The sequence below is a fragment of the Tiliqua scincoides genome, chromosome 9 (genome assembly GCF_035046505.1).
Source record: "Tiliqua scincoides isolate rTilSci1 chromosome 9, rTilSci1.hap2, whole genome shotgun sequence".
NCBI classification, from domain to species: Eukaryota; Metazoa; Chordata; class Lepidosauria; order Squamata; family Scincidae; genus Tiliqua; species Tiliqua scincoides.
The window spans coordinates 46,351,360-46,378,414 of NC_089829.1; the positions used below are offsets into that span (position 1 = coordinate 46,351,360).

The 27,055-nt window shown below is 47.5% G+C and overlaps 1 protein-coding gene and 1 pseudogene across 3 annotated transcripts in view; both read right to left on the reverse strand.

The window, feature by feature from the left end:
* The window catches only part of ESRP2 (epithelial splicing regulatory protein 2), a 60,412-nt gene that overhangs the window by 6,059 nt on the left and 27,298 nt on the right, over nt 1–27,055 (reverse strand). The window contains exons 4-14 of one of the 3 annotated variants that reach the window (XM_066637492.1): nt 25,549–25,663; nt 24,313–24,411; nt 23,797–23,851; nt 20,874–20,984; nt 18,563–18,695; nt 17,873–17,915; nt 16,945–17,246; nt 13,306–13,527; nt 12,408–12,606; nt 8,757–8,988; nt 6,651–6,828 (exon numbers count right to left, since the gene is read on the reverse strand). In XM_066637492.1, the coding sequence (XP_066493589.1) occupies nt 6,651–6,828; nt 8,757–8,988; nt 12,408–12,606; nt 13,306–13,527; nt 16,945–17,246; nt 17,873–17,915; nt 18,563–18,695; nt 20,874–20,984; nt 23,797–23,851; nt 24,313–24,411; nt 25,549–25,663 (1,689 nt within the window). Of the gene's footprint in view, nt 1–6,650; nt 6,829–8,756; nt 8,989–12,407; nt 12,607–13,305; nt 13,528–16,944; nt 17,247–17,872; nt 17,916–18,562; nt 18,696–20,873; nt 20,985–23,796; nt 23,858–24,312; nt 24,412–25,548; nt 25,664–27,055 lie in introns of all 3 variants that reach the window. The other 2 variants (XM_066637491.1, XM_066637490.1) reach the window with 2 other exon arrangements.
* LOC136661006 (5S ribosomal RNA) lies at nt 22,362–22,470 on the reverse strand (annotated as a pseudogene).

The following is a 27,055-nucleotide window of genomic DNA, read 5'->3' on the forward strand; positions in this document are numbered from 1 at the left end:
CAGGGTCAGTTTCTAGACAGCTGGGTCACAACTTAACCTAAGGTGGGTCTCGTGGCAGTGTGGCTGCCGCCATTTTGCTTTGAAACCCAGGCCTGCCCAGTCTGAACAACAGCCAGGGATAGATGACCCAGAAGAGGCAAATCCTGTTGGAGTCTTTGATAAGCCGATCCTTTCAAACCCTTAGGGATTCCCTTCACTCTACCACTCATCCACCCCCTCTGGTTCTCTCCCCCCCCCCACCTTTCAAAACTGAGCCCACACAGTTTACAAGCCACTTTCACCTTCTCTTCCCCTTCCTTGGCCTTGAAAGAAAGAAAGAAGAAGCAGAACGACACAGTAGCAGCACACACATTTGGCGGGGAGGGGGGGAGAGAAAGGAACAGTGGCTGCTCACGCGCCACCCTTCTTGCCCCCTGGGATCTTGCAGGTTGGGACCTCGGCTCTCAACATGTTGAGGGCTACTGCTCTAGCCCAGGACCGTTATCCCAGGTGGTAGCAGGACTCCCAGTTCTGCCCAGGCTCCATTATAACCCAGTTTTGCCTGGCCCACAGGTGTACACATTTGGTCCCTCTTGTGTATATGCAACGTTGGGGAGAAACAGCTTGCGATCTTCTGAAGTGGAGATCATCTGCATGCTAAGCTCATGAAAAAGGTACCCTCCCCTGGAGTGCATATGTGAGAGAGCAGATGTTTATAGGCTAGTCCGCAGCCTGGCTGAGAGCAGTGCGTACATCTAGTCAAGTGATAACTGCCTTCAAGGCAGCCAGGTGAGGTACAGTAGTACGCACTTTACTTACCATGCACTAGTGGCGTCATGGGGGTGTGGGCCGCGACAGGTGATTCGCATGGTGGGGGGGTGACACCATTACTGGCCAAAATTTTCTATTCTCTCAAAAGTTATAGCCAAAACACCAGCAGGGGCATCACCACGCCCACTGCATGGGAGGAGGGCAATCATGGGGAGACATGCCGGCCTCCCGCACTGGGTGATGCAAACTCTAGTGGTGCCACCGACACACACACAGCCCTTGAGATCACAGCCAGAGGTCTGGTCTACCCCCAAGGCTAAATCCTGAAGCGGCACTGGACTGCACCACTGCAGACAGGGGGGGACTTGTTTTTTTACTTACAGAGTTTTTGGCGTTTTTAAAAAGTTAGCACACCAAACATTTGCATCTCCGCTGAGCTAGTTTTCCACTTATGGACTTTTAAAATAATGGGAGCATTTCAACCCTATTCCCCACTCACATGAAAGGGTACAATTCATTCTGCCACCTAACTCTGTTGCATGCATACAGCCCAGGACTGAATCACTGGCTTAGACTCCATACTTGCAGTGTTTCTCAAACTGTAGGTCAGGACCCACCAGGTGGGTTGCAAACCAATTTCAGCTGGAGCCCATAGCTCAGCTGCCATTGAAAATACAGGGTTCAGAGCTGCTGGGCAGGGCAGACTCCCAGTGGGAGAGGCAGGGTGCTTTACCCGAAAAGATGAGAAGGTGAATAGATGGGAAGATGGGACAGTGGAAAAGGGGGGAGGGCTCTGTGGTTGGGGAAGGCTCCAAGTCTGCATTCTGCTTTGACTTAAGAGCGTTCCAAGCCAAGCAAAACAGCATGAACATGCTAGTAAAGGAACCTTTGGCTGATTGCAGCTTAGGTTTGGAGCCTAAATTGATGATGTCACTTCCAGCCATGGTATCACTTCCAGGTTAATGACACCCCAACAGATTGTCCTTCTAAAAAGTGGGTCCTGGCTTGAGAAGCACTGCCCCACAGAATTCAGTATCGCCAACCCTGACCGGCAGCAGCTCTCTAGGGTTTCAGATGAGTAACTCCCAGCCTGACCTGGAGATGCTGCCCCAGGAATGGACAAATGCTCTGCTGCTGAACTACCATCTTTTCCCAGTGGTCACGCCAAGGTTCTGTCCTGGTGCAACCCCACTCCCTTCCCCAGGGATCAAGCATGAAGCACCTTTGCTAAATCAAGGTATTTGCGTTTCTGCAGCACCCCTGCTGAAAAAAAACAGCCAAATAAACCTCTGAGTATAAAGTACAAATTGCCTTACATCATCATCCTTGCACATTGCTGCACACCAGGGAGTAGAGCTGTGCTTTCAACTCTTGGCTCTTGAGAGCACGTTGGTAGCAAATGAAACAGGAGAAGACACAAGACCTCACTAAGCCTGGTCTAAGGATGTCAGACAAAAGGTTCATGGACAGACAGATGGAGGAGCTCCCAACTAACTGGGCAATCAGATGAGAGTTGCCATGTTTGCCAATATGTACATATTGGGCATTTTCTAGCATGTGTCAAAAAATGAAATCTCCTAAATCGACACTTGTGTGTCTACCAAATGCTGTCAAACGTCAATTTTCAACGCGTCAGACATCAAAATATACTTGGATACAAATTGCAAAATCTACCCAAGTGAATGTATGACCAGTTTTGCAATCATGTTCCATAGAGAATTTTGAGGGCAAGACAGTTTCAGCAGCAGTTCAGGCTTAAAAAAAAAAAAGACTATCACCTGTATGGTGAGCAAGAAACTGAATCCAGGCAACAAGCTTGCTTTAAAATGGAAGAGAACGGCTTCCATTCTGCCTTTCAGGTTGTCAAATTTGTCACAAATGACCCACGTTGGTTTGGGTGGGTAGACAAGCTGGCTACGTTTCTTGTGGACTAGTTGCTTTTGTGATCATAAGAGCAGCCCTGCTGGATCAAGCCCAGGGCCCTTCTAGTCCAGCTTCCTGGATCTCACAGCAGACCACCAGATGGCTCAGGGAGGCATCTTAATTGCAGACAACTCAAGTATATTATGGATGATGAAAGTAGTTTTGACTGCTACTACCGCTTTGCCCCAAGGTTAATTTCCAAAGAGTCCCAGTCCCAATGAAGTCCCTTATTGACAATTCTATTAAAAACTAATTTTTAACCAACATTGCAGAGATGCAGGGATTCTGTGACACTCCTATTTGCATCCACAAAAAGTCATGACTAATGGCTGGTTCCTGAAGTTTGGGCTTTTCCCCCCTGACCTCTAAGGTCAAGCCTCATGTCTTTCACAGCCTCATGTCATTCACAAAGTCACAATTGGGTGAGAATGACAGCTTCTCTCTCATCCCATGCATTCTGGACCCCGACTTTGCTAAATGTTCTCCATGGGCTCCAAACTAAAGCACCAAGCAGTGCAAATGTTGGTTGGCAGCTACTCAATTTACCCTTGAATACTACCTGCACCAAAGTTCATTCTTTAGAAGGAATGTCTCCATGTACTTTAATCTTATCAGCAGCATTAAGTTTTTGTATCTAACAGAGCCGTCTCTTGAGACACAGCAGGCAGGAAAAAATGGTATTTGAACTGCATAACAAGGAGGTGAGCAGGTAAAAGCTGTAAGAGGGGCAGCAATGCTAAGACCATGGTCTGCTCTTCCAGCACTCAAACTATCATGAAAAGGAAAAGCACATGCTGAAAAAGAGCTAGGGAAAAAAGAGGTTTGTCCCTCCCTTGCAGAAAAACAGGCAACAAAGACAGAACACACAAGAAAGCAAAGCATCCTAAAGACACCAACTTCCTTCTTCTACCTTTGGCTGCTCAAGAAAGAGAGCATGCAATGCTGTGAGTGACAGCAGTTCCCTCCTTGCCATCACAGACCAGGCATCAGAGACAAAGCTTTCTTATCGCCCTTCACCATTGCAGCTGAAATTCTGCACACATTATGGAACATGACCATTTTTCACATTTCAAAAATGTGCGATTTCTGCGGATGGAATTTGACCCTGCCCCCTTTGCCCAGAATTTGATGCCATTATAAATATATATTTACTGCTTTTCAGCAAAAACATTCTCAGAGCTGTTTACACAGCCAAAGGAATGAAAAATGGTTGCCCGTCCCAAAGGACACTCAGTTTTAAAAGAGACAGTAGCAACAGCTGCTGGGATGAAGAGAGACAGTTGCTCTCCTCCTGCTAAATATAAGTGAGCTGCATCCTGAAAAGGTATCTCTTGGCCCAGTTAGCAGGATCATGCGATTCAAAGATATTCTCTGTTTGGTCAAATGAACAACATTTAGTAAAATGTAAAATCTATATCAGATACTGCCACAAGTTCACTGCAAAAGTGTTTTTATGTTGCAGGCAGGGGCCAAATACAGCAAATACTCAGAGAACAGGCAACAGCTCTTGTGAGCCAGTCCTCAGTAGAGGAACACCAAGTATGCTCTTGTGTTTGATAGTCCTATTTTTCTTATATAGGCCAACATATGCAGGATCAGTCATCTAGAACCCATGTGATTCAGGGAATAGTGGCTTTAAGTAGGCCAGTCCTATTTATCAGGGCTGGCCTGTCCATGAGGTCAACTGTGGTTATCCCAGGCATGAGATCAGCAGGGGCACTCGCTACCGTCCACCTGCCTGCACCGCTCCTCCTGCTGCCTAAAGTTAGAAAATAAAACAGGGAATAGAGCAGAAGAGACAGCACAGACCCACATTAGCCAATTGCAACAAAACACCTAGATATATAGATTCCAGTTCTTTTGAATGACAAACAGCGAGAGGATAATTCAACTAGGCACCTGCAATAGGGCAAGATCAAGAATAGACTGAGAACAGTTAATGGTTTTATTCATTCTAAAGGCTCCTGAGTATAACTGGACTGCTTGAGAACCAATTAAGATGGGCAGGTCCCCGATTCACAGAGATGCTCCCCAGGGGAACAATGAAAAGAAGAAGAAAGGATGGAAGTACAGAAATATCCTATGCAAGAATGAGGGACTGGCAAAAATCAAACAAATTTCATCTTTATAAATATTTTCTATGTTTACAATAAATCTTGCTTTCAATTAAAAGCATTGAAAGCATTCAATTAAAAACCATTTTGCCCGATTACAAAGCTGCAGCAGCTTTTATATTATATATATTTTTGAACTGCAGCTGGCAAGGAGGAAGTCTGCCTACCTCCTGCGCTACGAGGATGCCTGCAAAGCAAACATGCTTCTCATACGTAAATATGCAGATTTCATTGACTAAAATTCATACACGGAACGGAGAAGAGATTTCCTTTCTTGGAAGGCGCCAAGTCTGTCCAAGTATTATGGACATGCTCAGAGGTCCTTCTCTCTCTCCCACCTTCTGAGGAACCATGGACAGCAACTGAGGATACAGCTTTTTTTCCAGCAGATCCACCATATCTCTGGAATGGTCTGCCCAGTGATGTTCACCTGGCACCAAATCAAGTATCTTCTTGGTGCCAGGTGAAGACCAAGCATTTTAGATCTTCTGAAATTCCATTTTATATCACCGAGATATTCTGACTGCTTCTACTCTATTATGTTCTTTTAACTACTTTTATGTTATTTTAAATTCTGGGGAGACTTTGGGAATTAAAAGCAGGATACTCTACAATTTGAGGAAGTCTTGAAGAAGTCTTTTAAGCCTAACCTACCCCACAGGACTGTTGTGAGTGTTAAAACAGAAAATATTGCTCAATGTACACAGCCCTAACCTTACTAAAGGAAGGGTGGGATGCAAATTAAATGGTACATTAAATAATCACTGCCAACTATAAAACCAAATATTTGGTTTTGGAACCCATTGCTGAGGGAGGGGGTGGATTCACTTCAAGCAAGGTTTGACAGGCACCTGCTGGAGATGCTCTAAGAGAATTTCCTGATGCAGGCAGAGACTAGGTGACCTTGTGGGTCCTTCCCAATTCTACGATTTATTAACGAATCAAGCACTTTCCAGCATCAAAGCCCATTTCTCACTCTGCTGTCACAGAGTGAAATCACCACAATGTCAGTTTACAAAGTCAATTTCTCAGTGGTCACCAATACCCAAGGGAGTGCCCCCACGTGGAAAGAGCTGCTGCCCAACCACGGCAGGGTGAAGGCAGTTTGGAAAGGACATCCCTCACAAGGGAAATACCAGACCTTGTCACAAGAGGGCACCTTAAAAACGAACACATCCATGTGCAAAAGTGTCAAGCACCATGCTGTGTCTGAACTCTCACCAGCAATCTTTTTGCACCATTAGTAGAGTCATAGAGTCCAGTTCCCCCCCCCAAAAAAAATTAGAATTCCACTTTAATATTGCACTAGTCAGATATCACTTAGAATGCAGCACCCAGTTGGAGCACCAGCCTTTCACGGTGCTGTAGCAACTCCCAGTACTGAGCAGGGGCTGGACTAGATGATCTCCAAGACCTCTTCCAATGCTAACATGCTGTGATTCTAGGTGTGTCCAGCCTTGCCCCAAACCTCCAGTAGCCAAAGTACACCAACATGTTGTCCAGTCACCTGCCCATAACTCCTCTGTGCTGGTTCCTGGCCACCAATAGTGCAAGAATAATCAGGTGGTAACAGAGAAAGGCTGCGCAGAAGGACGGAGTATTAGTGCGAGCAACTCTCAAAAAGCACACTGGTAGATCTGCTCCTGCTCAGGGAACTGGAGACATGACTTCTTCAACCATGTGAGGTGAGGAAGCAAGTGTTACCCAGCAACCTTGCATGCGCCTTCCCTTGCAAGTATCCACTATGCATTGAAGATTTATGGTACATCCCACTCCACAAGATGTGGAATTGCTCCAGGGGTAGCTCAGCATTGAGAGAGACTCCTGGGACCCAAAGGCTGAGGGCAAAAGCCCAACACTCACCTGGTATCCCTGGAAGAAACTGAGAATCTCCTTCATTCCCGCGTTGTAGGGCAATCCCTGCATCCGGACGAGAGCACCAGGCTGGGGCAGCATTGGAGTGTGGGTGGCCGAGGCAGCAGCTGCAACTGCCGCTGGGGGAGCAGTAATGTACCCCACTGTAGTAGGGGAGACTGGAGGGCTGAAGGAGAGAGGAAAAGAGTGTTGGACTGGGGGCTGCCTCACGCATGCAGGTGAGGCAACTGAAGACTGGCAGCTGAGCATATGAATGGATTCCAGGTAGAAGTCACACTCACAGCATTAGATCTGCAACGGTTCACTCACACATCTGAGTTGTGAACCTGATTCAGATGTTACCCGAGCATGTACAGAAACATATAGTTGAAGGACCAGAGCACAAATGGGCGAGGCCCACCTCTGATGCCAACATACGCCAAGCCACTCCACACCTCAGGCCATGCCAATAGCAATGTCTGCAGTGGCAAAGACTGTACTTGGGGAGGCTGCCTCCTTCTGGTCAAGGGCAGCATTGCAGCAGTCAAACAGTAAGGAGGCATGGCATTGCAAGGGATCATTTTGCAGTGCACTTCCATTCTACCCAAACGCATGTTCTTGCATGCACTTTGGTAACAGCTAATCAAGATTGCAGTGATTAAATAATGAAACACATGGAAATTGTAACCAGAACACTGAGGCTGATGAGGGCAACAGACAAGGTCTGTTGCATCTTTTTAACTAGGTAAAGGTAAAGGTTCCCCCCTGGCGTTAAGCCTAGTCGTTTCCGACTCTGGGGCGGTGCTCATCTCCGTTTCTAAGCCGAAGAGCCGGCGTTGTCCGTAGACAGTTTCCGTGGTCATGTGCCCGGCGTGACTAAATGCCTAAGCACAAGGAACGCCGTTACCTTCCCACCAAGGTGGTCCCTATTTATCTACTCACATTTTTACATGCTTTCAAACTGCTAGGTTGGCAGGAGCTGGGACAAGCAACAGGAGCTCACCCTGCTGCATGGATTCGAACTGCCAACCTTGAGGTCAACAGGCTCATTGACTCAGTGGTTTAACCCACTGAGTCACCGCATTCCCTACATCTTTTTAATTACCAGTAGATTAAAAAACTCGTGCAAGGAAAGCGCCCTACAGGTAGACCACAGCTGTGATACAAGGACATCTGCAAGAGGGATCTGAAGGCCTTAGGAGTGGACCTCAACAAGTGGGAAACCCTGGCCTCTGAGCGGCCCACTTGGAGGCAGGCTGTGCAACATGGCCTTTCCCAGTTTGAAGAGACACTTTGCCAACAGTCTGAGGCAAAGAGGCAAAGAAGGAAGGCCCACAGCCAGGGAGACAGACCAGGGACAGACTGCACTTGCTCCCTGTGTGGAAGGAATTGTCACTCCCGGATTGGCCTTTTCAGCCACACTAGACGCTGTTCCAGAACCACCTTTCAGAGCGCGATACCAGAGTCTTTCGAGACTGAAGGTTGCCAACTACTAGATTAAAAAAAATTAATTAAATTTAAAAATTGTACCGTCAATGTACACAACACTCAGCACCAGCAACATCTCAGCAACAAGCAGATTACCATCCACATTTTGACAATGAGGAAAGACAAATGAGGAAGGATTGGGAAGGGGTTGTCCAACAAAAGCCTGGGGGGGGGAAGCTAAGAAGCAATGCCAAGGACAGGTGTTTGAACCTCTTACAAAGATATTTCAAGGACTGTGAGGATTATAGTAAAACCACTTAGCATTTCTTAAACACTTTGAGCGTGCAAAGCATTCCACATCTATATGTCAGCCACACAACAAGGCAGGCAACTCTTCTTATCACCATAATGCAGATGGAACCACCGAGAGGGAAATGTTTGCCCACGGCAGAGGGGAGATGCAAACTGGGAAGTCCCACTTCGTAGCTCAGTCTTCAGCCACTGGGCTACACCAGTGCAGATGTTGCTGCATTCTGCAGGGCTTATCAGTGCAGCTTTTGCTGTGGCTTGCAGAATTTGCACACACTACCTTCAAGATTCTTCTCCAGGTGCCAATCTTGGTGCAAAAACCCAACATGCACTGAAAGTTGTTGGTTCAGCCATCCAAAGCTGCCACTTGGGTCCTACCTGGGGTAGTAGGCTGTGTAGTTCATATAAAGCTGAGCTGCTTGAGTTGGGTAGTAAGTAACAGCTGGAGTGGCGGCGGCGGCGGCAGCAGCGGCGGCGGCGGCGGCAGCTGAAGCCTGTGAGGACCGGGTTGGAGGCAAGAGCGCCTGGGACTGGTAAATGGCTGCTTCGGCCGGAATCACAGCAGTACCAGCTGCTGTCTGGAAAGCAGCATAGGCTGGTGGAGAGAGACCTGCAAATCAAGTAACAAAACAAACCATCTCTCAAGTTAAGAAGAAACCGGCCACTGGGATGCTGTCAATTCTTAAGCAGTGGCCGGGGGCGGGCGGGGGGGACACAAGACACACCAAAGGAGGGAGTTCCAAGAGAGGAGCAGAAATGCAGGTTATCGGAGCTGCCCAATTATCCAGCTTGGAACAGCTCCGACCAAAGTCCAAAATGGATGCACGGAACTCACAGTTACGTGGAGCAGGAATAAAGAGAAAGACATTGAAGAGCTTTAATCCCAAGTCAGGTCATCAGTCCATTTCGCCCAGGACTGTCTGCTCGCAGCACAATGCTATGGCGTGGATACAAAGCTTGGGCCTTTGCTTCCTTACAGCACCCCTAAGCGGCGAGCCCCCACCCCAAGAAAGAGGACTCGCAGGACTGTCATGTCCCTCAGCAATTTCCCTTTCTCACCTCAAGCAACAGCTACTGCAAATATCCCTCACAGCTAACCTGGTTTAAAAACAGGTCCAGCACTTCTCCCCTTCTCTTCTACAGTCCCCCTGCTCAACTTCTCTCAGTCCAGTGCTTCCCACCAGACCACAAGGCAAGGAAGCTCCTCCCCAACACTCTGCTGCTGAAAGGGGAGGAGAGGATCAAGGCATCTCTGGCTAGAGTAGCAACCTCAACTCCAGTGTCTTCACAGTTCCCTCAAAGTTGCAGCAATTTATTAAGAAGAGTATGTTTCCTGACCTCATACATTTAGAATGAAGGAGAGGTGGGAAGGTGTGTTCCTCCAAAAGTATTACGAGTTGGTCTGCGCTTGCTCATAAGCAACTCAAATTCTCAGCTGCCCTCATGGCGCTTGGTTTTCTATGGCAGGTCCATGATCTCTGGGCATCCCAGGTGGGGTGCCAAATGTTACTGCCCCATTTCCTGATGGCACTGCACCCTTTGCTACACCTCCTCCTTGAAGTGGGAAAAGAGGAGGAAGTGTGGAGGAGAGAAAGACTAGAGTCTCTGGTGTTCTAGGCCACCATTCTCCTCTCCTCCACACTTCCTTTCCATTGTCCTCTTTCTTTTCCAATCCAGGGAAAAGGAGGAGCCCCCCGAGGCCGGTGGAGCATCCTCACCAATCTGCCACTCAAGGCAACTGCCTCATGGAAGGATCACCTCTGTTATTCCCAGGGCTTTCTCTCTCTAAAACCACCTTCAATTATGCACCATTACACAGCTGCATAACAACTCCTACCAAGTCCCAGGTCTTGGTATAAAAACACCTGTAGTAGTCTTAAGCCATCAGCGCCCCTTTGTCCTTCCTGAAACAGTAAGTCAAGCATCCGATGTCACTGTTCACTACACAAGCAGTACTCAGTGCTGCCTACAAGCATGAACATGGGGCAATTCGTGCATGTTTTTTGGTCCATTAGAACTGGTCTCCAGTTCAATTAGAACAAGCAAGTTCTGCTAAACATTAAGTTTACTACAGAGTTTGGAAAACACACATCCCACAACAGACTGAACAGAAGCAGATGGAAAAATGGGAGGGGGCATCTCTGCCTACCCTTGCCCTCCAGATTGATACAGAACCAGGTCTGCAAGCATTGATTGCTATTAATCAGAAGATCTAAAGCTTTAGGTGATTTATCGGGGGGGGGGGGCAGAGAGAAGAGAGTATAATCTAGAGAAGACAAATTTACAGGACCTTGTCACAGTCGCAGCCCCCCAGGACCTGGAATTCCCTCTCCCTGGAGACTCTGCTGGCCCGCTCAGTAGTTTTCTTTCACTACCTGGTTAATTTGGTTTCTCTTGTGGGCCACTTAGGAGGTGAAAACATGAGATATAAGTAGTTCAGAAGATTCAACAATAGATGGTTGGTATCCCGCCTCAAAGTGCTTTTGCCCAGACATGGGTGGCATGCCAGCTGCAGCCCTTCCTCAAGAAAGCAGATCTGGCAGGCCACCCATACTTTTGTCACATCTTGACAGAATTATTGTAGTGTGATCTGTGTGGGGCTGCCCTTGAAAAATATTCGGAATGGACAACAAGTTCAGAATGCTGCAAGCAAATTGCTGATAGTGTGTGTGGGGGTGGGGTGGGGGGTGTCCATATGGTGGGAACATATTATCCCCACCCTGCACAAATTATACTGGCTTCCATTCACTTCCAAGTTCAATTCAAGATGCTGGTCATTATTTTAAGACCTGATACAACTTGGCTTCTCAGTACCTTAAAGGACTACTGCCTTCTGTCATAGGCATCAACGTGTGCATTAAGATCCTTCAAAGAAGCTGCGCTCTGGGTGCTGACGGACAAGAGCCAAACCTACTTAGCATCAGCGAGGAAGCCGTATCAGGGTGTGTGTGGGCTAAGAGCCTAGTCTTCCCATCTCTAATACAGGAACACTTACCTTGCAGGGTGGTTGCAAAGACTACATCAAGTGTTTGCCACACTCAGAAAACACTATACTTTTAACATCATATGAGAAAAAGATATTCAGAGAAGCTTTTCCTTCTAGCAACATAGCTCCAAAAATTTAAGGGCTCTTATGCTTCCTCAGCGAACGTTAGCTATGTTTTATTCATTGTTTTGGTAATAGACCATTTTAATTCGTTTAAGGCTAAGGCCAGCCCATCCAGAAAACTGATTAAAGCAGTCGCCTCAGGCAGCAGACTGGAGGAAGACTTCCCCACCTTCACCTGCCCGCTCATGTCTGCCACTCTTCCTTCTCCCGCTCTCTGGATTGCAAAAGGAAGAGGGAGTACCAAATGCCCTGGCATTGGGCTCTCCAGACTCTGGCCCTCAGGCGGAATCCTGTGCTCTTCCAAAGCTCTCCCCAACAAGAAGGGTGCTTACCATTCTGAGGGGAGCCTCTACAAAGTGCCTCCATCCTTCCTTGCTTCCAGCCGCTTCCAGCCTCCAGGCTTTGCGTCCAGGTTTCTGGGCACGAGCAGCTGGACACGAGGAGGAATGGGGAGAATGGAGATGCTTTGTCAAGGCTCCCTGGTGGAACGGTAAGTGCTGTCCGCACTGGGAAGCCATTGTGGGCATGCAGTGGTCACCACTTTGGAGACTGCCATCCTAGCCCACCACTTTCCTCTGCACTTCCTTTCCTACTTCATCCCTCTACTTCTTTTTCTAAACCAGAAACTAGGAGCAGCAGAGGCTGGGACATCATCAGGCAAGAGGGCTGGCATTTAGCACACTGTCTCAGGTGCCAGGAGGCCTTGGCCCAGGCCTGAGTAACTAAGTCCACAAACACCCCTTAGGATAATTGACAATGAAAAGTGTGTTTGTTACCTCAGCTTCTGATCCCAGCCTAACCCCAGAGGGACGATTACAGAACTTGGTAAGACCCAAAGACCAAGAGGGCAAGAAGCCCACAGCACATCACAGCACCTACCAGGCATCAGCCGTTAGCAGCAGAGAGTGTGGAAGACTTACATGGTAACTTACACGGTGGGGGAGACAAGCCACTACGATTTAAAGTGCCACCCATTAAAACAAAGTTCATCTCCTCTCCTGAACACTGGAACACTTCCACGTAACGGTCCTTCATCATCTTCTTGTGGCACTTCTGGGCCACCAGGAAAGCCCGATCGGAAGATTTCATCTGGATGAAAGCATCACCAGATGGCCGGCCCTGGAGAACAAGGAGCCAGACAGTGCACAGAGGTCCCAGGAAAGCATCTGGAAACAAACCTGACAAGAAATTCTGGCCGCCTCGCCCCTTAGTGAATGCCTTCTCATTCACAGAGGACCAAACCCAGTGCCTGAAATGTTCTGCCACACTTAGTAAGCAAAGGGATTCATATGTTCCTGTAATAGGTAAACTCCCATATATTTCTCCCATGTCACCTCGCTTTGACTATACTTTTATGGGTCTGGCCTGGCTCATACAGGAAGCCAGTTGAGGTGACTGCCTGAGGCAGTAGGGTGTCAGGGAGCACCTGCTACTCACTTCCACCGCTCCTCTTTTTCCTGCTCTCTGGATTCAAAAAGCAAGAGGGGAACCGACCAGAAGAGAACGACTGGAGAGAAGAGCAGTAGCAAAACTCTGTTCTGCTCCACAGTTCCTTTTCTGTTCCATCTCCTGCTTCCTTTTCAAATCCAGGAGGAGCAGCAGTGTGGGGGAGGGGGTCAGCTGCTGCTCCACTGCGTATGCAGCATTTCGTGCACTGCGTTAGGTGGTCTTGGGCTGGCCCCAACTGGGGGGTCCTTCTACCACTTTATACACACGCACACTAGAGATGCCTTTCATTCAGTAGCTCCCAAGGCAGCATCAGTCATCTGCCCTCTTCTTTAACCTGAACCTTACGGCATCAATCGGGAATTCCCATACCTGCTGATTCAGAACCATGTGAACTCCATGTGGCTTGATATCTGCTGTAGCATCTCCCATGAACTCCAGGATGTCATCAATTCCAGCGGTGTACGGCAGGCCTCGGAGCCGGACGCAGTCTCGCACGCTGCCGGCGGCAATTGTGTATTGCGGTGGTATGACGGGAATGATAGGCGTGGGGAGGGTGGAAATGAGAGGAGTTGACATATATCTGTTAAGGACCTGTGGGCAAAGGGGGAAGGATGAGTGGTCAGAGCACACCTGTACAATCCTTTCAATGCAGGCATAATTAGTACAAGCAAACACGCCCAAATACCTGTGACCATTCCTCTCTCCCCTCTCCTCCCCCCAAAGACTATTAAACAATGCCAACTAGCCTATATATTGTATCAGGTGGCAGAGGCCAACAGACACCCACCTGCCACATCCTGCCAATGGACCTGCCCCCCCCCCCCTCGCACAGGCTCTTTAAAGAAAGCAGGAAATATGCTGGGAGTGATCCCCATGTGCTCCACGCTTCCTACTTTGAAAAAAGCTGCACGGAAGAAGACCACTGTGTTCTGATCCTGAGAGCACGTGGATCGCGCCTCTTGCCTTCTCGCCTTTGCAGGTTGGGCAGTGGAAGGAGCAAGGCGAGAAGGCAGGGTTCAGATTGCTGCATTCCAGTTCTTGGAGCACAGCAATCTTGCTCCTTCCTCCGCACTGGCTCGATGTGCTGAGCATGTTGGAGTAATCCCACTGCAATCAGTCTTTTCTGCAGAGGAAGGGGCAGTAAGGGATGTGCAGGATTTTTTGAGAAGGGGTGTGGTAACAGCAGGATGGAAGATGTACCTCAGGCAGCCTAACAGCCAGGTCTGAATAGGTAGATCAGCACTGGAAAATCAAGTGTGCTTCCCTCCAGGTGAAAGCCTTTTTGCGGAATGAAGCTGTTCGTTTTGCATGAAATGGCTGGTTCCCACCCTAAGCTCTTGGGGTAGCAAGGAGGCAACACATTCATATTTCAAAAGGACAATGTAGTCACCACAACGCCGTCCTGGGATTTGGTGGTGGAGAGCAGGCTAAGCTGAAGCCTTAAAGAAGCCCAAACTTAGATCAGGGCATACAGTAATTCTTCAGCTATGCACCAGGCAGCAGACAGGGGAAAAAAAAATAGAGGAAAATAGTCAGTTTAAAATGTCTGCTGCTTTTGCTCTCTGATTGCTTATGGTGAAAGGAAATGTTGCTTGGTCTGTTGTAGCAAGATATGGGTCCAAACACATTTTGATCCTGTGCAGACAGGCAAGCATGGAGCAGACCGAAAGTCTCCTTCCAAATACAGTGGTCCCTCTGTCAAGGCATTCGGCAACGGCAACATTTGAGTTCTACAAATTAACTACCAAAAGAGGGGGAAGGAGAGTTTCAAAAAGCAAATTTTGAAAATTTCCAAATTTCAAGGGGGAAAAAAGCTTAAAAATTTAGAATATGTAGCAAGCCTACTTGCCGCTGTGCTGCACCTTGCAGAAGAAGCTATCGGTCCCCATTTGCTCCTCCCCCCCCAGAGAGGGAAGGGAGAACTTGGCTGAGAAGGTGGATGACAATATGAAACATAGCAAGGATAGCAGGATAAGAGATGGAGGAGTAACACTGAACAGATGACCCCTTGCCTGGGGAATCTGCTGCTGCAAGGCCAGAGTTGCAGGCTGCAATTCACAGCTAAATTGCAAAGGAGAGCACGGTTGCAGTAAGGTCAATTTTTTTTAAAAAGGTTGGTCAAAACTCCACTGGTCTGGCTATGAGAGGGGAGCACACCTGCTCCTCAGAATTCAGCCTTGATGGTCATAAGAACATATAAACATAAGAACAGCCCCACTGGATCAGGCCATAGGCCCATCTAGTCCAGCTTCCTGTATCTCACAGCGGCCCACCAAATGCCCCAGGGAGCACACCAGATAACAAGAGACCTCGTCCTGGTGCTCTCCCCTACATCTGGCATTCTGACTTAACCCATTCCTAAAATCAGGAGGTTGCGCATACACATCATGGCTTGTACCCCATAATGGATTTTTCCTCCAGAAACTCGTCCAATCCCCTTTTAAAGGCGTCTAGGCTAGACGCCAGCACCACATCCTGTGGCAAGGAGTTCCACAGACTGACCACGCGCTGAGTAAAGAAATATTTTCTTTTGTCTGTCCTAACCCACCCAACACTCAATTTTAGTGGATGTCCCCTGGTTCTGGTATTATGTGAGAGTGTAAAGAGCATCTCCCTATCCACTCTGTCCATCCCCTGCATAATTTGGTCTCCTCTCCTGCCCTGAGAATTCCACCCTTTTGACTCCAGGTTGCTGGACTGAGGAAGCCTTTACGCAAGGTTAAAATTTCACAGCTGACAGCAATTCAAAAAGGTTCCTTAACGTTTATGGTAGGGCTTTTTATTTTGCAAGGATCACTTTAATGGAGTGCCACCTTTGTAGGCATCTCTCCCACTTCCCACCCCAAGTAATGTTCCTGCCGTGAGCTTGCTCTTGCAGTTTGGTAGTTGATTCTCTAGATCCAGTCCCCTCCTGATCTCTCAACTGCTCTGCACCCTCTTTTTCCAAACTGTGCCTTAGGCTGCAATCTGAAACACACTTATCTGGGAGTAAGCCCCAGCGTATACAGTGATGCTTTCTTCTGAATAAACAGGCTTAGGACTGCATAGAGTGACCTTCACAATAGACCTCTGCCTTCACAATACTGGAACCAGGAGTCATTACTAGAAACAGACAGCTGGAGATTTGGAATGGACAGAGAGGTCCTTCATCACAAAGCACATCATTGTTCTGCAGTATTCATTGCCACAAGGCACTGTGATGGACACTAGCCTGGATGGCTTCAAAAAGGGATTGGACACAGGCAGGAAAGTCAGGTTTACCTGTTGGTCCTGATGCCTCTGCCTTACCTCTGGGTACGACGGTACTATGCTCAGAAAACCAACTACAAGGGAGGAATGAAAGAGGGAGATGCTTTTCTCCCCGTCTATAGGCTTCCTAGAGGCAGCTGGTGAGCCACTATGGGATACAGGATGTTGAACTAAATGGGTCCACTTTGGCCTGCTCCAGCAGGCATTCTTCATATATCCTTATAATCACGGTTAATGGTAGCCAGTCCTCCCCAGCATGAAGGATGGAAGGTAAGTTTTCCTTTCACTGCAGCAGTGTTCCCAGGCATAAAGCTTTATTTTACACTCCCCGCCCTTGGGAACAAAAAGAAAAGCACTGAGAGAAAGCCAAGGGGTGTACACTGGAGAATATCACCGAGGTAGAGGCTTCTCCCTGCTACTAGGGACCCCTCCAAGAACCTGCTCCAATGGAACGTGCAACTCTGGAGTAGTTTAGTTGCATCGCCAAAACTGATTCACCGAACCCAACTGAAAGCAACTGCAGCCCACAGCAGAATGCTCTTTGCCTGGTGACCCAGAAGAGAAATGAATGGGTGGCCACAAGCCAAGAGCTGAGCTCCAAGCCAGCGATCTGTTTGCCATTTTAAGGCAAGGCTGGGCTTCCACTGCACCAGAGTCCCTTGCCTCTCGGCTCAACCCAAGCTCCCTGCAGCAGGTGCATCTGTGGGGCATGAAGAATCAAAGCCCGAAACACAACCAGAAGTGAACAACTGCTACAACCTGCTGGACTTCGGCGGCTGTGCTCCGGAAGAGTTCAATGTAACGCTTTCCAAGGATCTCCTTGTGCTTTTTCAGCGCGTTCTGTGCATACTCTTCGCAGGCAAACAGGACAAAAGCATCCCCCGTCGGCCGGCCATCCGGGTACTTGACAAAGAGAAGCCCCTCCTTCCCTCCTGTGACAGAACATTCTGGGCCCAGGAAGCCCAGGACATCCTCGGGCGTGGCAGTGAATGGAAGGCCCCGCATCCGGATTATGACTTGGTTCTCCTTCGATAGAAACTGGGCTACTTCATTGGATGTACCTAGTTGGGGGGGGGGAGAAAATCACTGAATACTTTTGCCAAGAGAATATACTCGGGTGCTAGCATGGGGTCACCAAGTCTCAAGTCTAATTGATTCAAGCATGGCTGTTCTCTCCCTCCCCCCCCCCATTTAAAAAAGTCTGAAAATATAGTAGAACTGACTTGTTTAATAAAAGTAGAGGAACTACAGAAGCACCACATTTTTCTTTCACTAGGGTACATTTCTTATACATTGGAGCAGACATACTGGTACTAACCAGAAAGTGTCTCTACAATTAATGCTCTTTTAATCTGCTAATTAATTGCTAAAGGACAATACAAACATTTGCCGTAAACAAACTCTCTGGTGCAGAATACTGAATCATTAGATACTGTTATAACTCTGTAGTTATTCTTATACAAATATTAGACTGTTATATTTTTATTGTACTTCGTCTTGAATGTGAGCATCTGACAGGATTTCGGAATTAAACTGATTTTTCCTACACATGCAGAACATATTTGCAGTCTGGAAGTAACTGGCAATGACATAATCACCAGTTATTTCTGGCAGCACTTCCAATAGGTGGACCATGTGAACAGCAGGAGACAAACATTGACAAATGCTGTTCTAAAGTTCTCCTCACCTCCAGCAATCTTTAGAAACTCTTCTCCAGTCGCTTTGTAAACCTGAAGCAAAAGAAGCCAACAAATATCAGGCTTATAATTGAGAATACAATATTTGAAGAATATTAAGGACAGCTTTCTCCCCTGGACATCAAGAGCTACTTTTCAGCAAGCATCGGAAAGCACTCAAACATGTGACACAGCAAGCAGTGATCTGAAGTGGTATAGCCCAGCAACAGTTGTACCACACAACTCGGCTGATTGCTTGGCTGCTTTTGACACTAGGTCCAAGGTAACAAACAAGTCATGGTGCGAAACCTAATGCATACTAGTGGAGCAAGGTTTAAAAAGCTTGTAAGGAATGCAAGTTGCATGCAGCTGAATACAGAAAAGACATGAAGCCCTTTGGTTTGACTTTCAGATGCGACTGATAGTGCTCCCTGATCTTTGGCTACCAATTTCAGATTCATTGCAGTCATTAGTAACACAGTAGGTTTATTAAACGGGGTTTCATACAGCTGCATGCCGGGTTTTAAACAGAGGTCAGCAGCAAGGTTTCTCCAATTCATTGTGCCCAAATGCCACACCTGGACCTCTATGCTGCCTAAGGGGCACCAGTCATTTCCAGCCCATTCCAGTTTGTTGAAGCTCTTCACAGTACTGTAACCAGCATCTGGCAGACTCCTCAACATCTGCCCAAGTGAACATACCTCAATGTATCTGCTCCCCATGTGGTGTTTGTGCCTCTCCAGGGCCAAGTCCCTTTGTTCAGAGTTGACAAATCGGACAAGAGCTTCTCCGTTCCGTCTTCCTTGGGCATTCAGGCAGAGAGCCACTCCTCCTCTAGAAAGAAAACAAACCACAATCACCCAACAGGATGGACTTCAGGTGTGTTTCAAGATCAAATACATGAGCTGCAAAGAACATTCCTTATTCTCCAGAAAGAATTCAGAGATGAGTCTTACTTAAAAAGAATGTGTGAGCAAGTGTAGCGACCAAAGTTGGTATGACTGGGCCCTGGCCAAGGGCCCAACCCCAGCACAAGACTTATCCAGTTGGGCCAACTCTAGGACCTTGCCCTCCCCCCCTTCTGGTGGCACAAGTCAGTCAAGAGACCAGCACTGCAATTCCTCCCCCCCAATTTACAAATAGAAATTGTATTTATATATGACATTTCAACAAAAAGGTTCACAAAGTAGTTTAGAGACAAAAATCAAATAATTAAATAGCTCCCTGTCCCAGAAGGCCTCACAATCTAAAAAGATGCAGAAGAGACACCAGCAACAGACACTAGAAAAGTCACTGTGCTGGGATGAAGAGGGGCAGTTACTCTGTCCATGGTAAATATAAGAGGAGTACTACACAAAAAAGTGTCTCTTTGCCCAGTTAGCAGAGGAAAGTCCCTAGGAGGCACCTACATTAATTGGGAGTGCTGTAGGGGACACATCCTTTGGTAGGTGGGAAAGGAGGCATTTCGGTCACCCCCAAAGCTCCCCACACCATCAATGGGGAAGGTAAGAGAAGACATCACCTCCTATCAAAGTGTTTCTCAAACTTGGGTCGGGACCCACTAGGAGGGTCATAAGCCAGTTTCAGGTGGGTCCCCATCCATTTCAATGTGTATTTCATTACCAATATATTAGATTTGATTCTACCGTGGTATGTGACTGCCCTGGGTGAAATGTTACAGATCTGTATTTTAAAAGGCTACTATGTATATGTTTTTAACAATGATAGTCAATGGGGCTTACTCCCTAGTAAGTGTGGATAGGATTGCAGCCTCTGTGATGGTTGGGGAATTTTTTTTTTTAACAGATCAGCAACTTCTTGGGAGGGTTAGAAGGGTTCCTGTTTATTCTAAATAAATTTTTAAACTTATGCTTATTGTAAACTTTTGATTTACTTGCTTAATTAATTGATTTGATTTAGTCATATGGGGGATGTTATTTCTCCTGCTCGCTGATATCACTTCCAGCCACTACATCACTTCTAGGTTAATGACATCACTTCTGGTGGGGTCCGACAAATTGTCATTCTAAAAAGTGGGTCCTGGTACTAAAAAGTTTGAGAATCACTGTCCTATCACGTTTTAATTTGCAGGAAAGATTCTATTGCCAGTGCTCAGAAAATGAATTGAACAAGGAAATATTAGAAATTAGGCAGGTGACAGTCACTCTTCTCTAACCCTAAGGAATAGAACAGTGGTTCCCAAACCTTTCAGCACCGGGACCCACTTTTAAAAACAACACTCTGTCGGGACCCACTTAGCTTTACAAGACTAAAAAAAAAGTTTCATTTTACCAGCCACTCAAGCTTCTGTTTTTATCCTTTTTACTGTGGTGGGCCCCTGCCTTCTGGACTGTTGACTGAGCTCCACTTTCATTGGATCAGGACCATTCATGGCTTTGCATTCTCCTTTGCCCGGCTTTTGATAGGAGCCAAGGTACATCTGCTGACTCACAAGAAAACACACTTGTGTGGCTCAGTTTTGCTTCCCCTATGGCGTAATACAATTTCCTTGTGAGCTGGGGGGGGGGGGGAGACTTCCTTCAAGTGTTTTTCTGGGCTGCATTCGTCGTATTGGGACCATCCTGGTGGCCTTGTGCTCCTCTCAACCTGCCCTTCAAAACTGACAAAGGTATGGCCACCTACCTGCGAGTAAGCACACACATGTGGCTCAGCTTCACTTCACTCAGCTTTCCTTGTGAGCTATCAGCTTGCCAGTTTCATGACCCACAGACAGTTAAGTCATGACCCACTGGTGGGTCCCAACCCATAGTTTGAGAAACACTGGACTAGAAGCTTGTTTTCTTATTGAACACAGACAGGAACTTTTGATATTAAATACTGAATTCTCTGATTAACACAACAGTTAGTTAAAACCTGGCCTAGACTGTCAGTGCGAAGGCCACCTTTTCTGTCAAACATCAGGAATGCATTAAACACGAGTCAGCACAGCCCAAGGACTTGTAGCAGGAGATCCTTGAAAGTGGAATTGCACAGCCGATTTAGCACTCTTACTTGGCAATATTCAGGCCTTTGAAAAATCGAGCAATGTCCTGGTCGGAAGACTGCCAGGGGAGACCTCTGGCACGTATGACTGTTTCACTGTCTACTGCTTCCGATTTACTACTGTGAAAAGAAAAACACACCACAAAGGCAAGTCAGCTTAGCTGCCAATCCAAAAATCTACAATTCTCCTTCATTAGTTGGGATGATTATTTCAATGCAAGGCAATGCAACATTTTGACACACACACACACACACACACACACACACACACACACACACAAGAGGAGTATGTCATCTGGCAATTTTCACACATACAAACCCAGAGATTTGCAAGGAAGGTCAGTACCCTTTGAGAACAAAGACCAGGATCCAAAAGGACTGAACTAGGAGCAGCACACCCACAAGAGGTGCATTTCTAGTGACCCTCCTGCTGCTTTGAAACCAAGAAGACATTGAAAAGCCTGCAATGTGCTAGATTAGAGGGTCTCACATTCAAAGGCAAAAATTCCACCAGGCATTCCTGAGCTAGCACAGGATGTTGAAATACTGAGTCAGGCCCTTGTTCCATCTAAGTCAGCATCATTCACACGAACTGGCAGCAGTCCCCATCCCCCCCAGGTTTCAGGCAGGATTTTTCCTCTGCTCTTCCTTGAGATGTCAGGGATTTAACCTGGGACCTTCTGCATGAAAAATAGGTGCTCCAACTGTAAAACGGGGCTGATGGACAGCAACAGGCTAAAATACCCCATTCCAGCATGAATCTAACCGCGTTTCAGGGTTGCATACGAGGCCAGCCTCAGTGACAACCTGATTCAACATGCACAGGCCACTTCATACTTTCTCTTCCCCCTGCCCAACGTGTGTAAACTGTGTGCTGACTCAACACTATGCATGCAACATGCAAAAAAGGTATGTATTTTGGGGAAAAAACTCCTACAGTAATCTAGGTACAGCTCCTGCTTAGTTAGTCTTTGCTAAGCATGAAAATTGTTCCCACCAACAGGGACTGTTTGAGCAGACATCAGGCCATGCAATCCATTAAGGTTCTCATAAACTGCCCTTTCATATGCCTAGAAAGAAGTGAATAACAGCAGCCAGAAGGGCAGAGTGAACCAAGTGCTGGAGTCAGACAAGGAGACTGAAGTGACCTTGGATCAGTCCCTGCTTGGATAAAATGTGTGTGCCTTTATCCCACAACAAGATAAAGGGTTGTGCAGAGACTGCAAGCTGGGAGCCAGCTTCTCCTCCTGCAGTGCTCCCATCCATAAGAATAGCCCCACTGGATCAGGCCATAGGCCCATCTAGTCCAGCTTCCTGTATCTCACAGCGGCCCACCAAATGCCCCAGGGAGCACACCAGATAACAAGAGACCTGCAAGGCCTCCTAGGAATTGTAGTTAAGAACATAAGACCAGCCCCACTGGATCAGGCCATGGGCCCATCTAGTCCAGCTTCCTGTATCTCACAGCGGCCCACCAAATGCCCCAAGGATTTTAAAAGCCTGCAGCACCCGGTATTCCCAGGCGGTCTCCCATCCAAGTACTAACCAGGCCTGACTCTGCTTAGCTTCTGAGATCAGATGCTTTCAGAATAGTATGGCCGTAGATCATCCAGTGATGGTGGACAGGTGCATGGTGTGAAACTGATTTTGGACAACTGAATACAGCTGCTTCAAGAGAAGCATTGCCCACGTACAAGTCACAACTTTTTCCTCAGCAGAACCTCCATGCAAGAACTAAGGTGCAGCATTGCATAATACAAACCATGCCTTCCTCCATATTAAATGCCAGCATTAGGTCCTTGGTGGATTCTTTTGCCAAACAAAAGGGAGAAAAGACACATAACCAAACCAAGCAAGTGAGTATAAAGAAAGGATGGGGAGGAAGCCCACGGGTTCCCCCTGAAGCAAGTGCCAGACATTGGCTAGGGTGCCAGCTGCTCACCCATTCAACGTAGCCACACCCCCCAACTCCAGGTCATTTCACCCCCATGAAACAGGCACAGCCAGAGAGACACCAACAACGAGAGTGAGGACCAGCAAGGAGTAAGCCTGTGCACGCCCATCAACAACCTTTGCTTATGTGGCAGTCGTCAAAATCAGACCACCTTGCAAAAGAAAAGACCTCCAAGGAACTCAGGAAGGGCACCGAGACACACCATGTTGCCCCACCACACAGCCCTCTGTCTCCCTCCTGTTTTTAGAGAGGTGCTAGTTGTTCCCCACCCCCACTTTCCCAAGCATGCCCCAAACTCTCCCCAAGGTCTGGCGCAGTGAGTCTTGTGTTGCTTACGTCACCTCCACCTGCCATTTGCAATACAGTCTACAGTCAAATTGCTGCCTTTTCCCATCCCTTTGGACTGAAAGAAAAGAATAGGGGACAGGCAATGAGAAACTGTGCTACTTCCCAACACGTGTGTGCTGAAGAGTCACCACATGTTAACCTGGCATGGGTCAGACAACTCAAGAGCACACCAGGTCAATGAAATTATCTTGCTGAAACATCTACTATCACCCATAGGGTTAGTCCATTCACGAGACCAATTGAAACTGTCTCCTGAAGCAGAAGATGCCTGTCGTCAGTGCTGCTCCTCTTTGAACTTGAAAAGGAAGCTGGGAACAGAACTGAAAACCATTGAGGAGAGAAGAGTGGTGGTCTAGAGCGTCTCCCACACTCTAGCCCACCACTCTCCTCTCCTTCAGGCTTCCATTCCATTCCCTTCTTCCTACTTCCATGCAGACATGTCTCCACTTCTGCATGTTCCATGTCCAGTTCCATGTCTGCATCTTGCAGATGAGTTGATTCTCCTAAGTAATAGCATTCGAGTACCCTCTGCAAGATGCAGACATGGAACAACTTGTGTCCACCACAAAAAGCCTGGTATTTAAGGACATTTTCCCATCTTCATTGTTGCACTAGGAGAAAACCACTTACCAGGGTCCAGTTTCATACTTATATTTCACCGTTTCAGGCTCACTAAACCTGTGATCTGCAACTGAGAGAGACAGAAGTAGTTGAAATGTAAGCATAAATGTGATTTGTGACACAGAAGTGATGGACTGCAGTTGGAACACGCACCAATTCCCAGCCTGTGCTCCCTGAGATCCCGAGAAGTGGTCTCAGAAAACAAAGTCTCAGAAAACAATTGCTTTTGAACGTTTCCAGCGTTTCACCAAATGAGCCCTCCCCCCATGAACTATCAGAGAGGGCAGAGAATGGACCACCAGCAGCTGTAGCTGGCCACAAAAGCAGCAACCCACAGATCTCTATAAATAAATTTCTTCTGATTATTATAAATTTAATTGCATTTTTTGTGTGCAGGGGTGGGGGTTGCATGTGGTCCATGACCATCTCAATTTCAGCCTCAGAGACCCATGGGCTCCAAAGGTTGGGAACCACTTCCCTAAAAGGAACACGTCCCAGTCCCTCCCTCAAAGGATTGTCACTTACTGCATGTGTCTGAAAGCATGTGGAATATAACGGTGACCATGGCTTTCACTTGCCACACTCCAAAATCCTCCTCTGTTTCATCGATCCCAAAACCTGTATCTGAAACACGGGTTCAGGAAAACAAAATAATGGATTTTGCAAGCAAGACAAGCACACAGTTGCAGTGTTGCCAGATTTGGGATGAGTGCAAAACGTGCTGTGTAAGGGCCACGGGCAATTGTTATTCTAGCCCAAGTCCATGCCACGGGGCTTCACATGGGGCCCATAGCATTTGCCAAGGGTTCAATATGTGGAGTGGAGCTAATGCACCACAGTGGCTAGGAGAGAAAAGTGGACGACTGATGCTCCAAGCGCTGTGGTTTGGACACACATTGCCTGCATTCCAAGGCCTGCTTTTTTAGGACAAAGAATGCAGGACCAAACCACTTCTGTCCTGCTTTAGAATACAGGCCATTTCTTTGGCTATGCAGGCTGCTTCGTAAGCTACCCTGCTGGAGAGCAGAACAGACACATTTGCAGTAGTTACCTTCCTCCTCCAAGTAGTCCACAGTGAGGTTTCTTTTTCAAGCCCTCCTGTTCATTTTGTTTTGGAATCTGAGCACTAGTCACATCAGGGCACATTTACCTCTGTCCTACCTACGTTTACTGGAAGTGGCTCTCCAGGTAGAACCTTTCCCAGCCCTACCAGAAGCCAGAGACTGAGCTTGGGACCTTCTCTACGAAAAGCAGGCCCAGTCCTGGAAGGAACTCTCTTGCATGCAATCAGTTCAGGACTAGATTTAAGACAAACTGGAGCCCCTAAGCTAAGGGGAAGGCACACCATCCCATAACATCCCCCCCCCATTACTCTAACCAGCTACAAAGAAAATAGAGAAATATAAGATTTTAATATTTCTCTCTTGGGTCCCACCACATAGTAAGGGAGCCACAGACACTAGTTGGCCAAGGGCGCTAGACTCCATGCAGCCTGGAAAAGCTGAGACACTACATGCAAAGTCTAAGAGAGAGCGACAGACCGCTTTGCAGGATAGGCACCCTCTATTTCTTACCACTTTAGAACACATTTTACATTTAGACTAAATCACACCCCGATTGAAATTTACTGGGGCCAGCAGAGGTCGGATCAGTGTGATTATGAGGCTAGGTCTGGCTGCAAGGCCATAAATTAGCTGTCCCAGTCCTAGAATGCCAGAAATCTAGTCAGCCTCTGAGGAAACATATTTATTGAAAGGATACATTCTGCCATGGATTGAATAGTTTGATCCTTCACGGGGGCTGAGTTGGGATAGAAATTGTGAAATTCTTTGCGGAGATCGTAGAATGAATAGAAACAGTCGGACAGCAAGAGGTTCTACAATGAAGAAAACACACATTTTGCATGAGAAACTCTCATGCAGATCCTTTGGACCAACAAAGGACCTGATTTCTCTCCAGAATGGGTCCATTAAAAGATTTAATGCAAACACAGAATCCGAGTCACCGTTTCTTCTGCTCAGTTGCATTGTTTTAAAATCAAACACCAACTAACTTTTCTGCCAGTTTTATACCAAACTTAAGATGAAAACTGTAGGCAGGGGCAAATCACTGTAGGTGTTAACATTTTCTAATTGCCTAGGTCACAATTCCATTGCCAAGATGGCCAACTGCAACTGCCACAGTTTCGCCTCAACCCTTAGAAACCTGGGGATTTGGACCTACTGGGGGAAAGAGTATGAAAGTGTGATATCAACAAAGAATTCTCAGGCCCCTCACAAAACTACAGTACCCAAGACTCTTTTGGGTGCAAATGGGAAACCCTGACTAGTACACTAACATTGAATGAAGATGAGGCTTTAAGTTCAACATAGAATACAACTGCTTTAATGAAAAACTCCAGTCACCACACAGACCTTCCAGTAAGCAATACAATACTCCATTGAGAATAGTTTTCATGAAGAGTAGGATAGGGCCAGCCCATCCATGTGGCCAACCGGCAGCCCAGTCCTGAGCTGCCCATTGTGCTGGGACTGCCGCAGCGCCGAAACGGCTGCCGTGGCATCCTGCACACAACAGGGCCGCCACCACTGGCTCCTCAGGGGGAAGGGGATCTTTGTCCGCTTCCCCCAAGTAAGGAAAGTAGCCAGCTGCCTGACACAGGCTCTGGATGTGGGGAAGCAGAGCTCCTCCAGTCCCGCATCCCTCCCAACCCACTCCCTCGCCCAGCATGCCTCCTCCCCACCCTCTCCCCACCTTTCCCCTACCCTGGAATGCATCCTCCCTGCCTCCCCCCACACATCGCTCTGCCACCCGGAGGTTTGGGCAACCATGGTTTGGCAGAGCAGTGGTGGTCCAGCGGCACTGAGCTAGAACCAGCTCTGGACCGGCGCCAAGTGCTCAGGATTAGGCTCTGAACTGGTAGCCTTAGATGGTGCCCACTTCTGTCCACCCACCAGTCACATCTTCTCCTGCTCCCTAGATTTGAAAAGGAAGCATGGAGGAGAGAAGAATGTTGTTTTCCCCAACAAGCAGCTTGTGTGAAGGTCACCAGCTAACACCACAGCCGTTTCTCTCAGTCCACTGAGCCCCTGTGAAGAAAACTGCATCCTACGTGGCTCCAGCTGCCATTCCAGTCTCGCTACAGCCCTGACTACATGGGGGGAGTGGCTAATTTTGGCAGAAGCTGCCATGGAAATGCTGTACCTGCAGCTCTCAAGCACACGTGTTTGTATTTCAGTTAAGAACAAGTGCTGCTCTTTCCGCACCA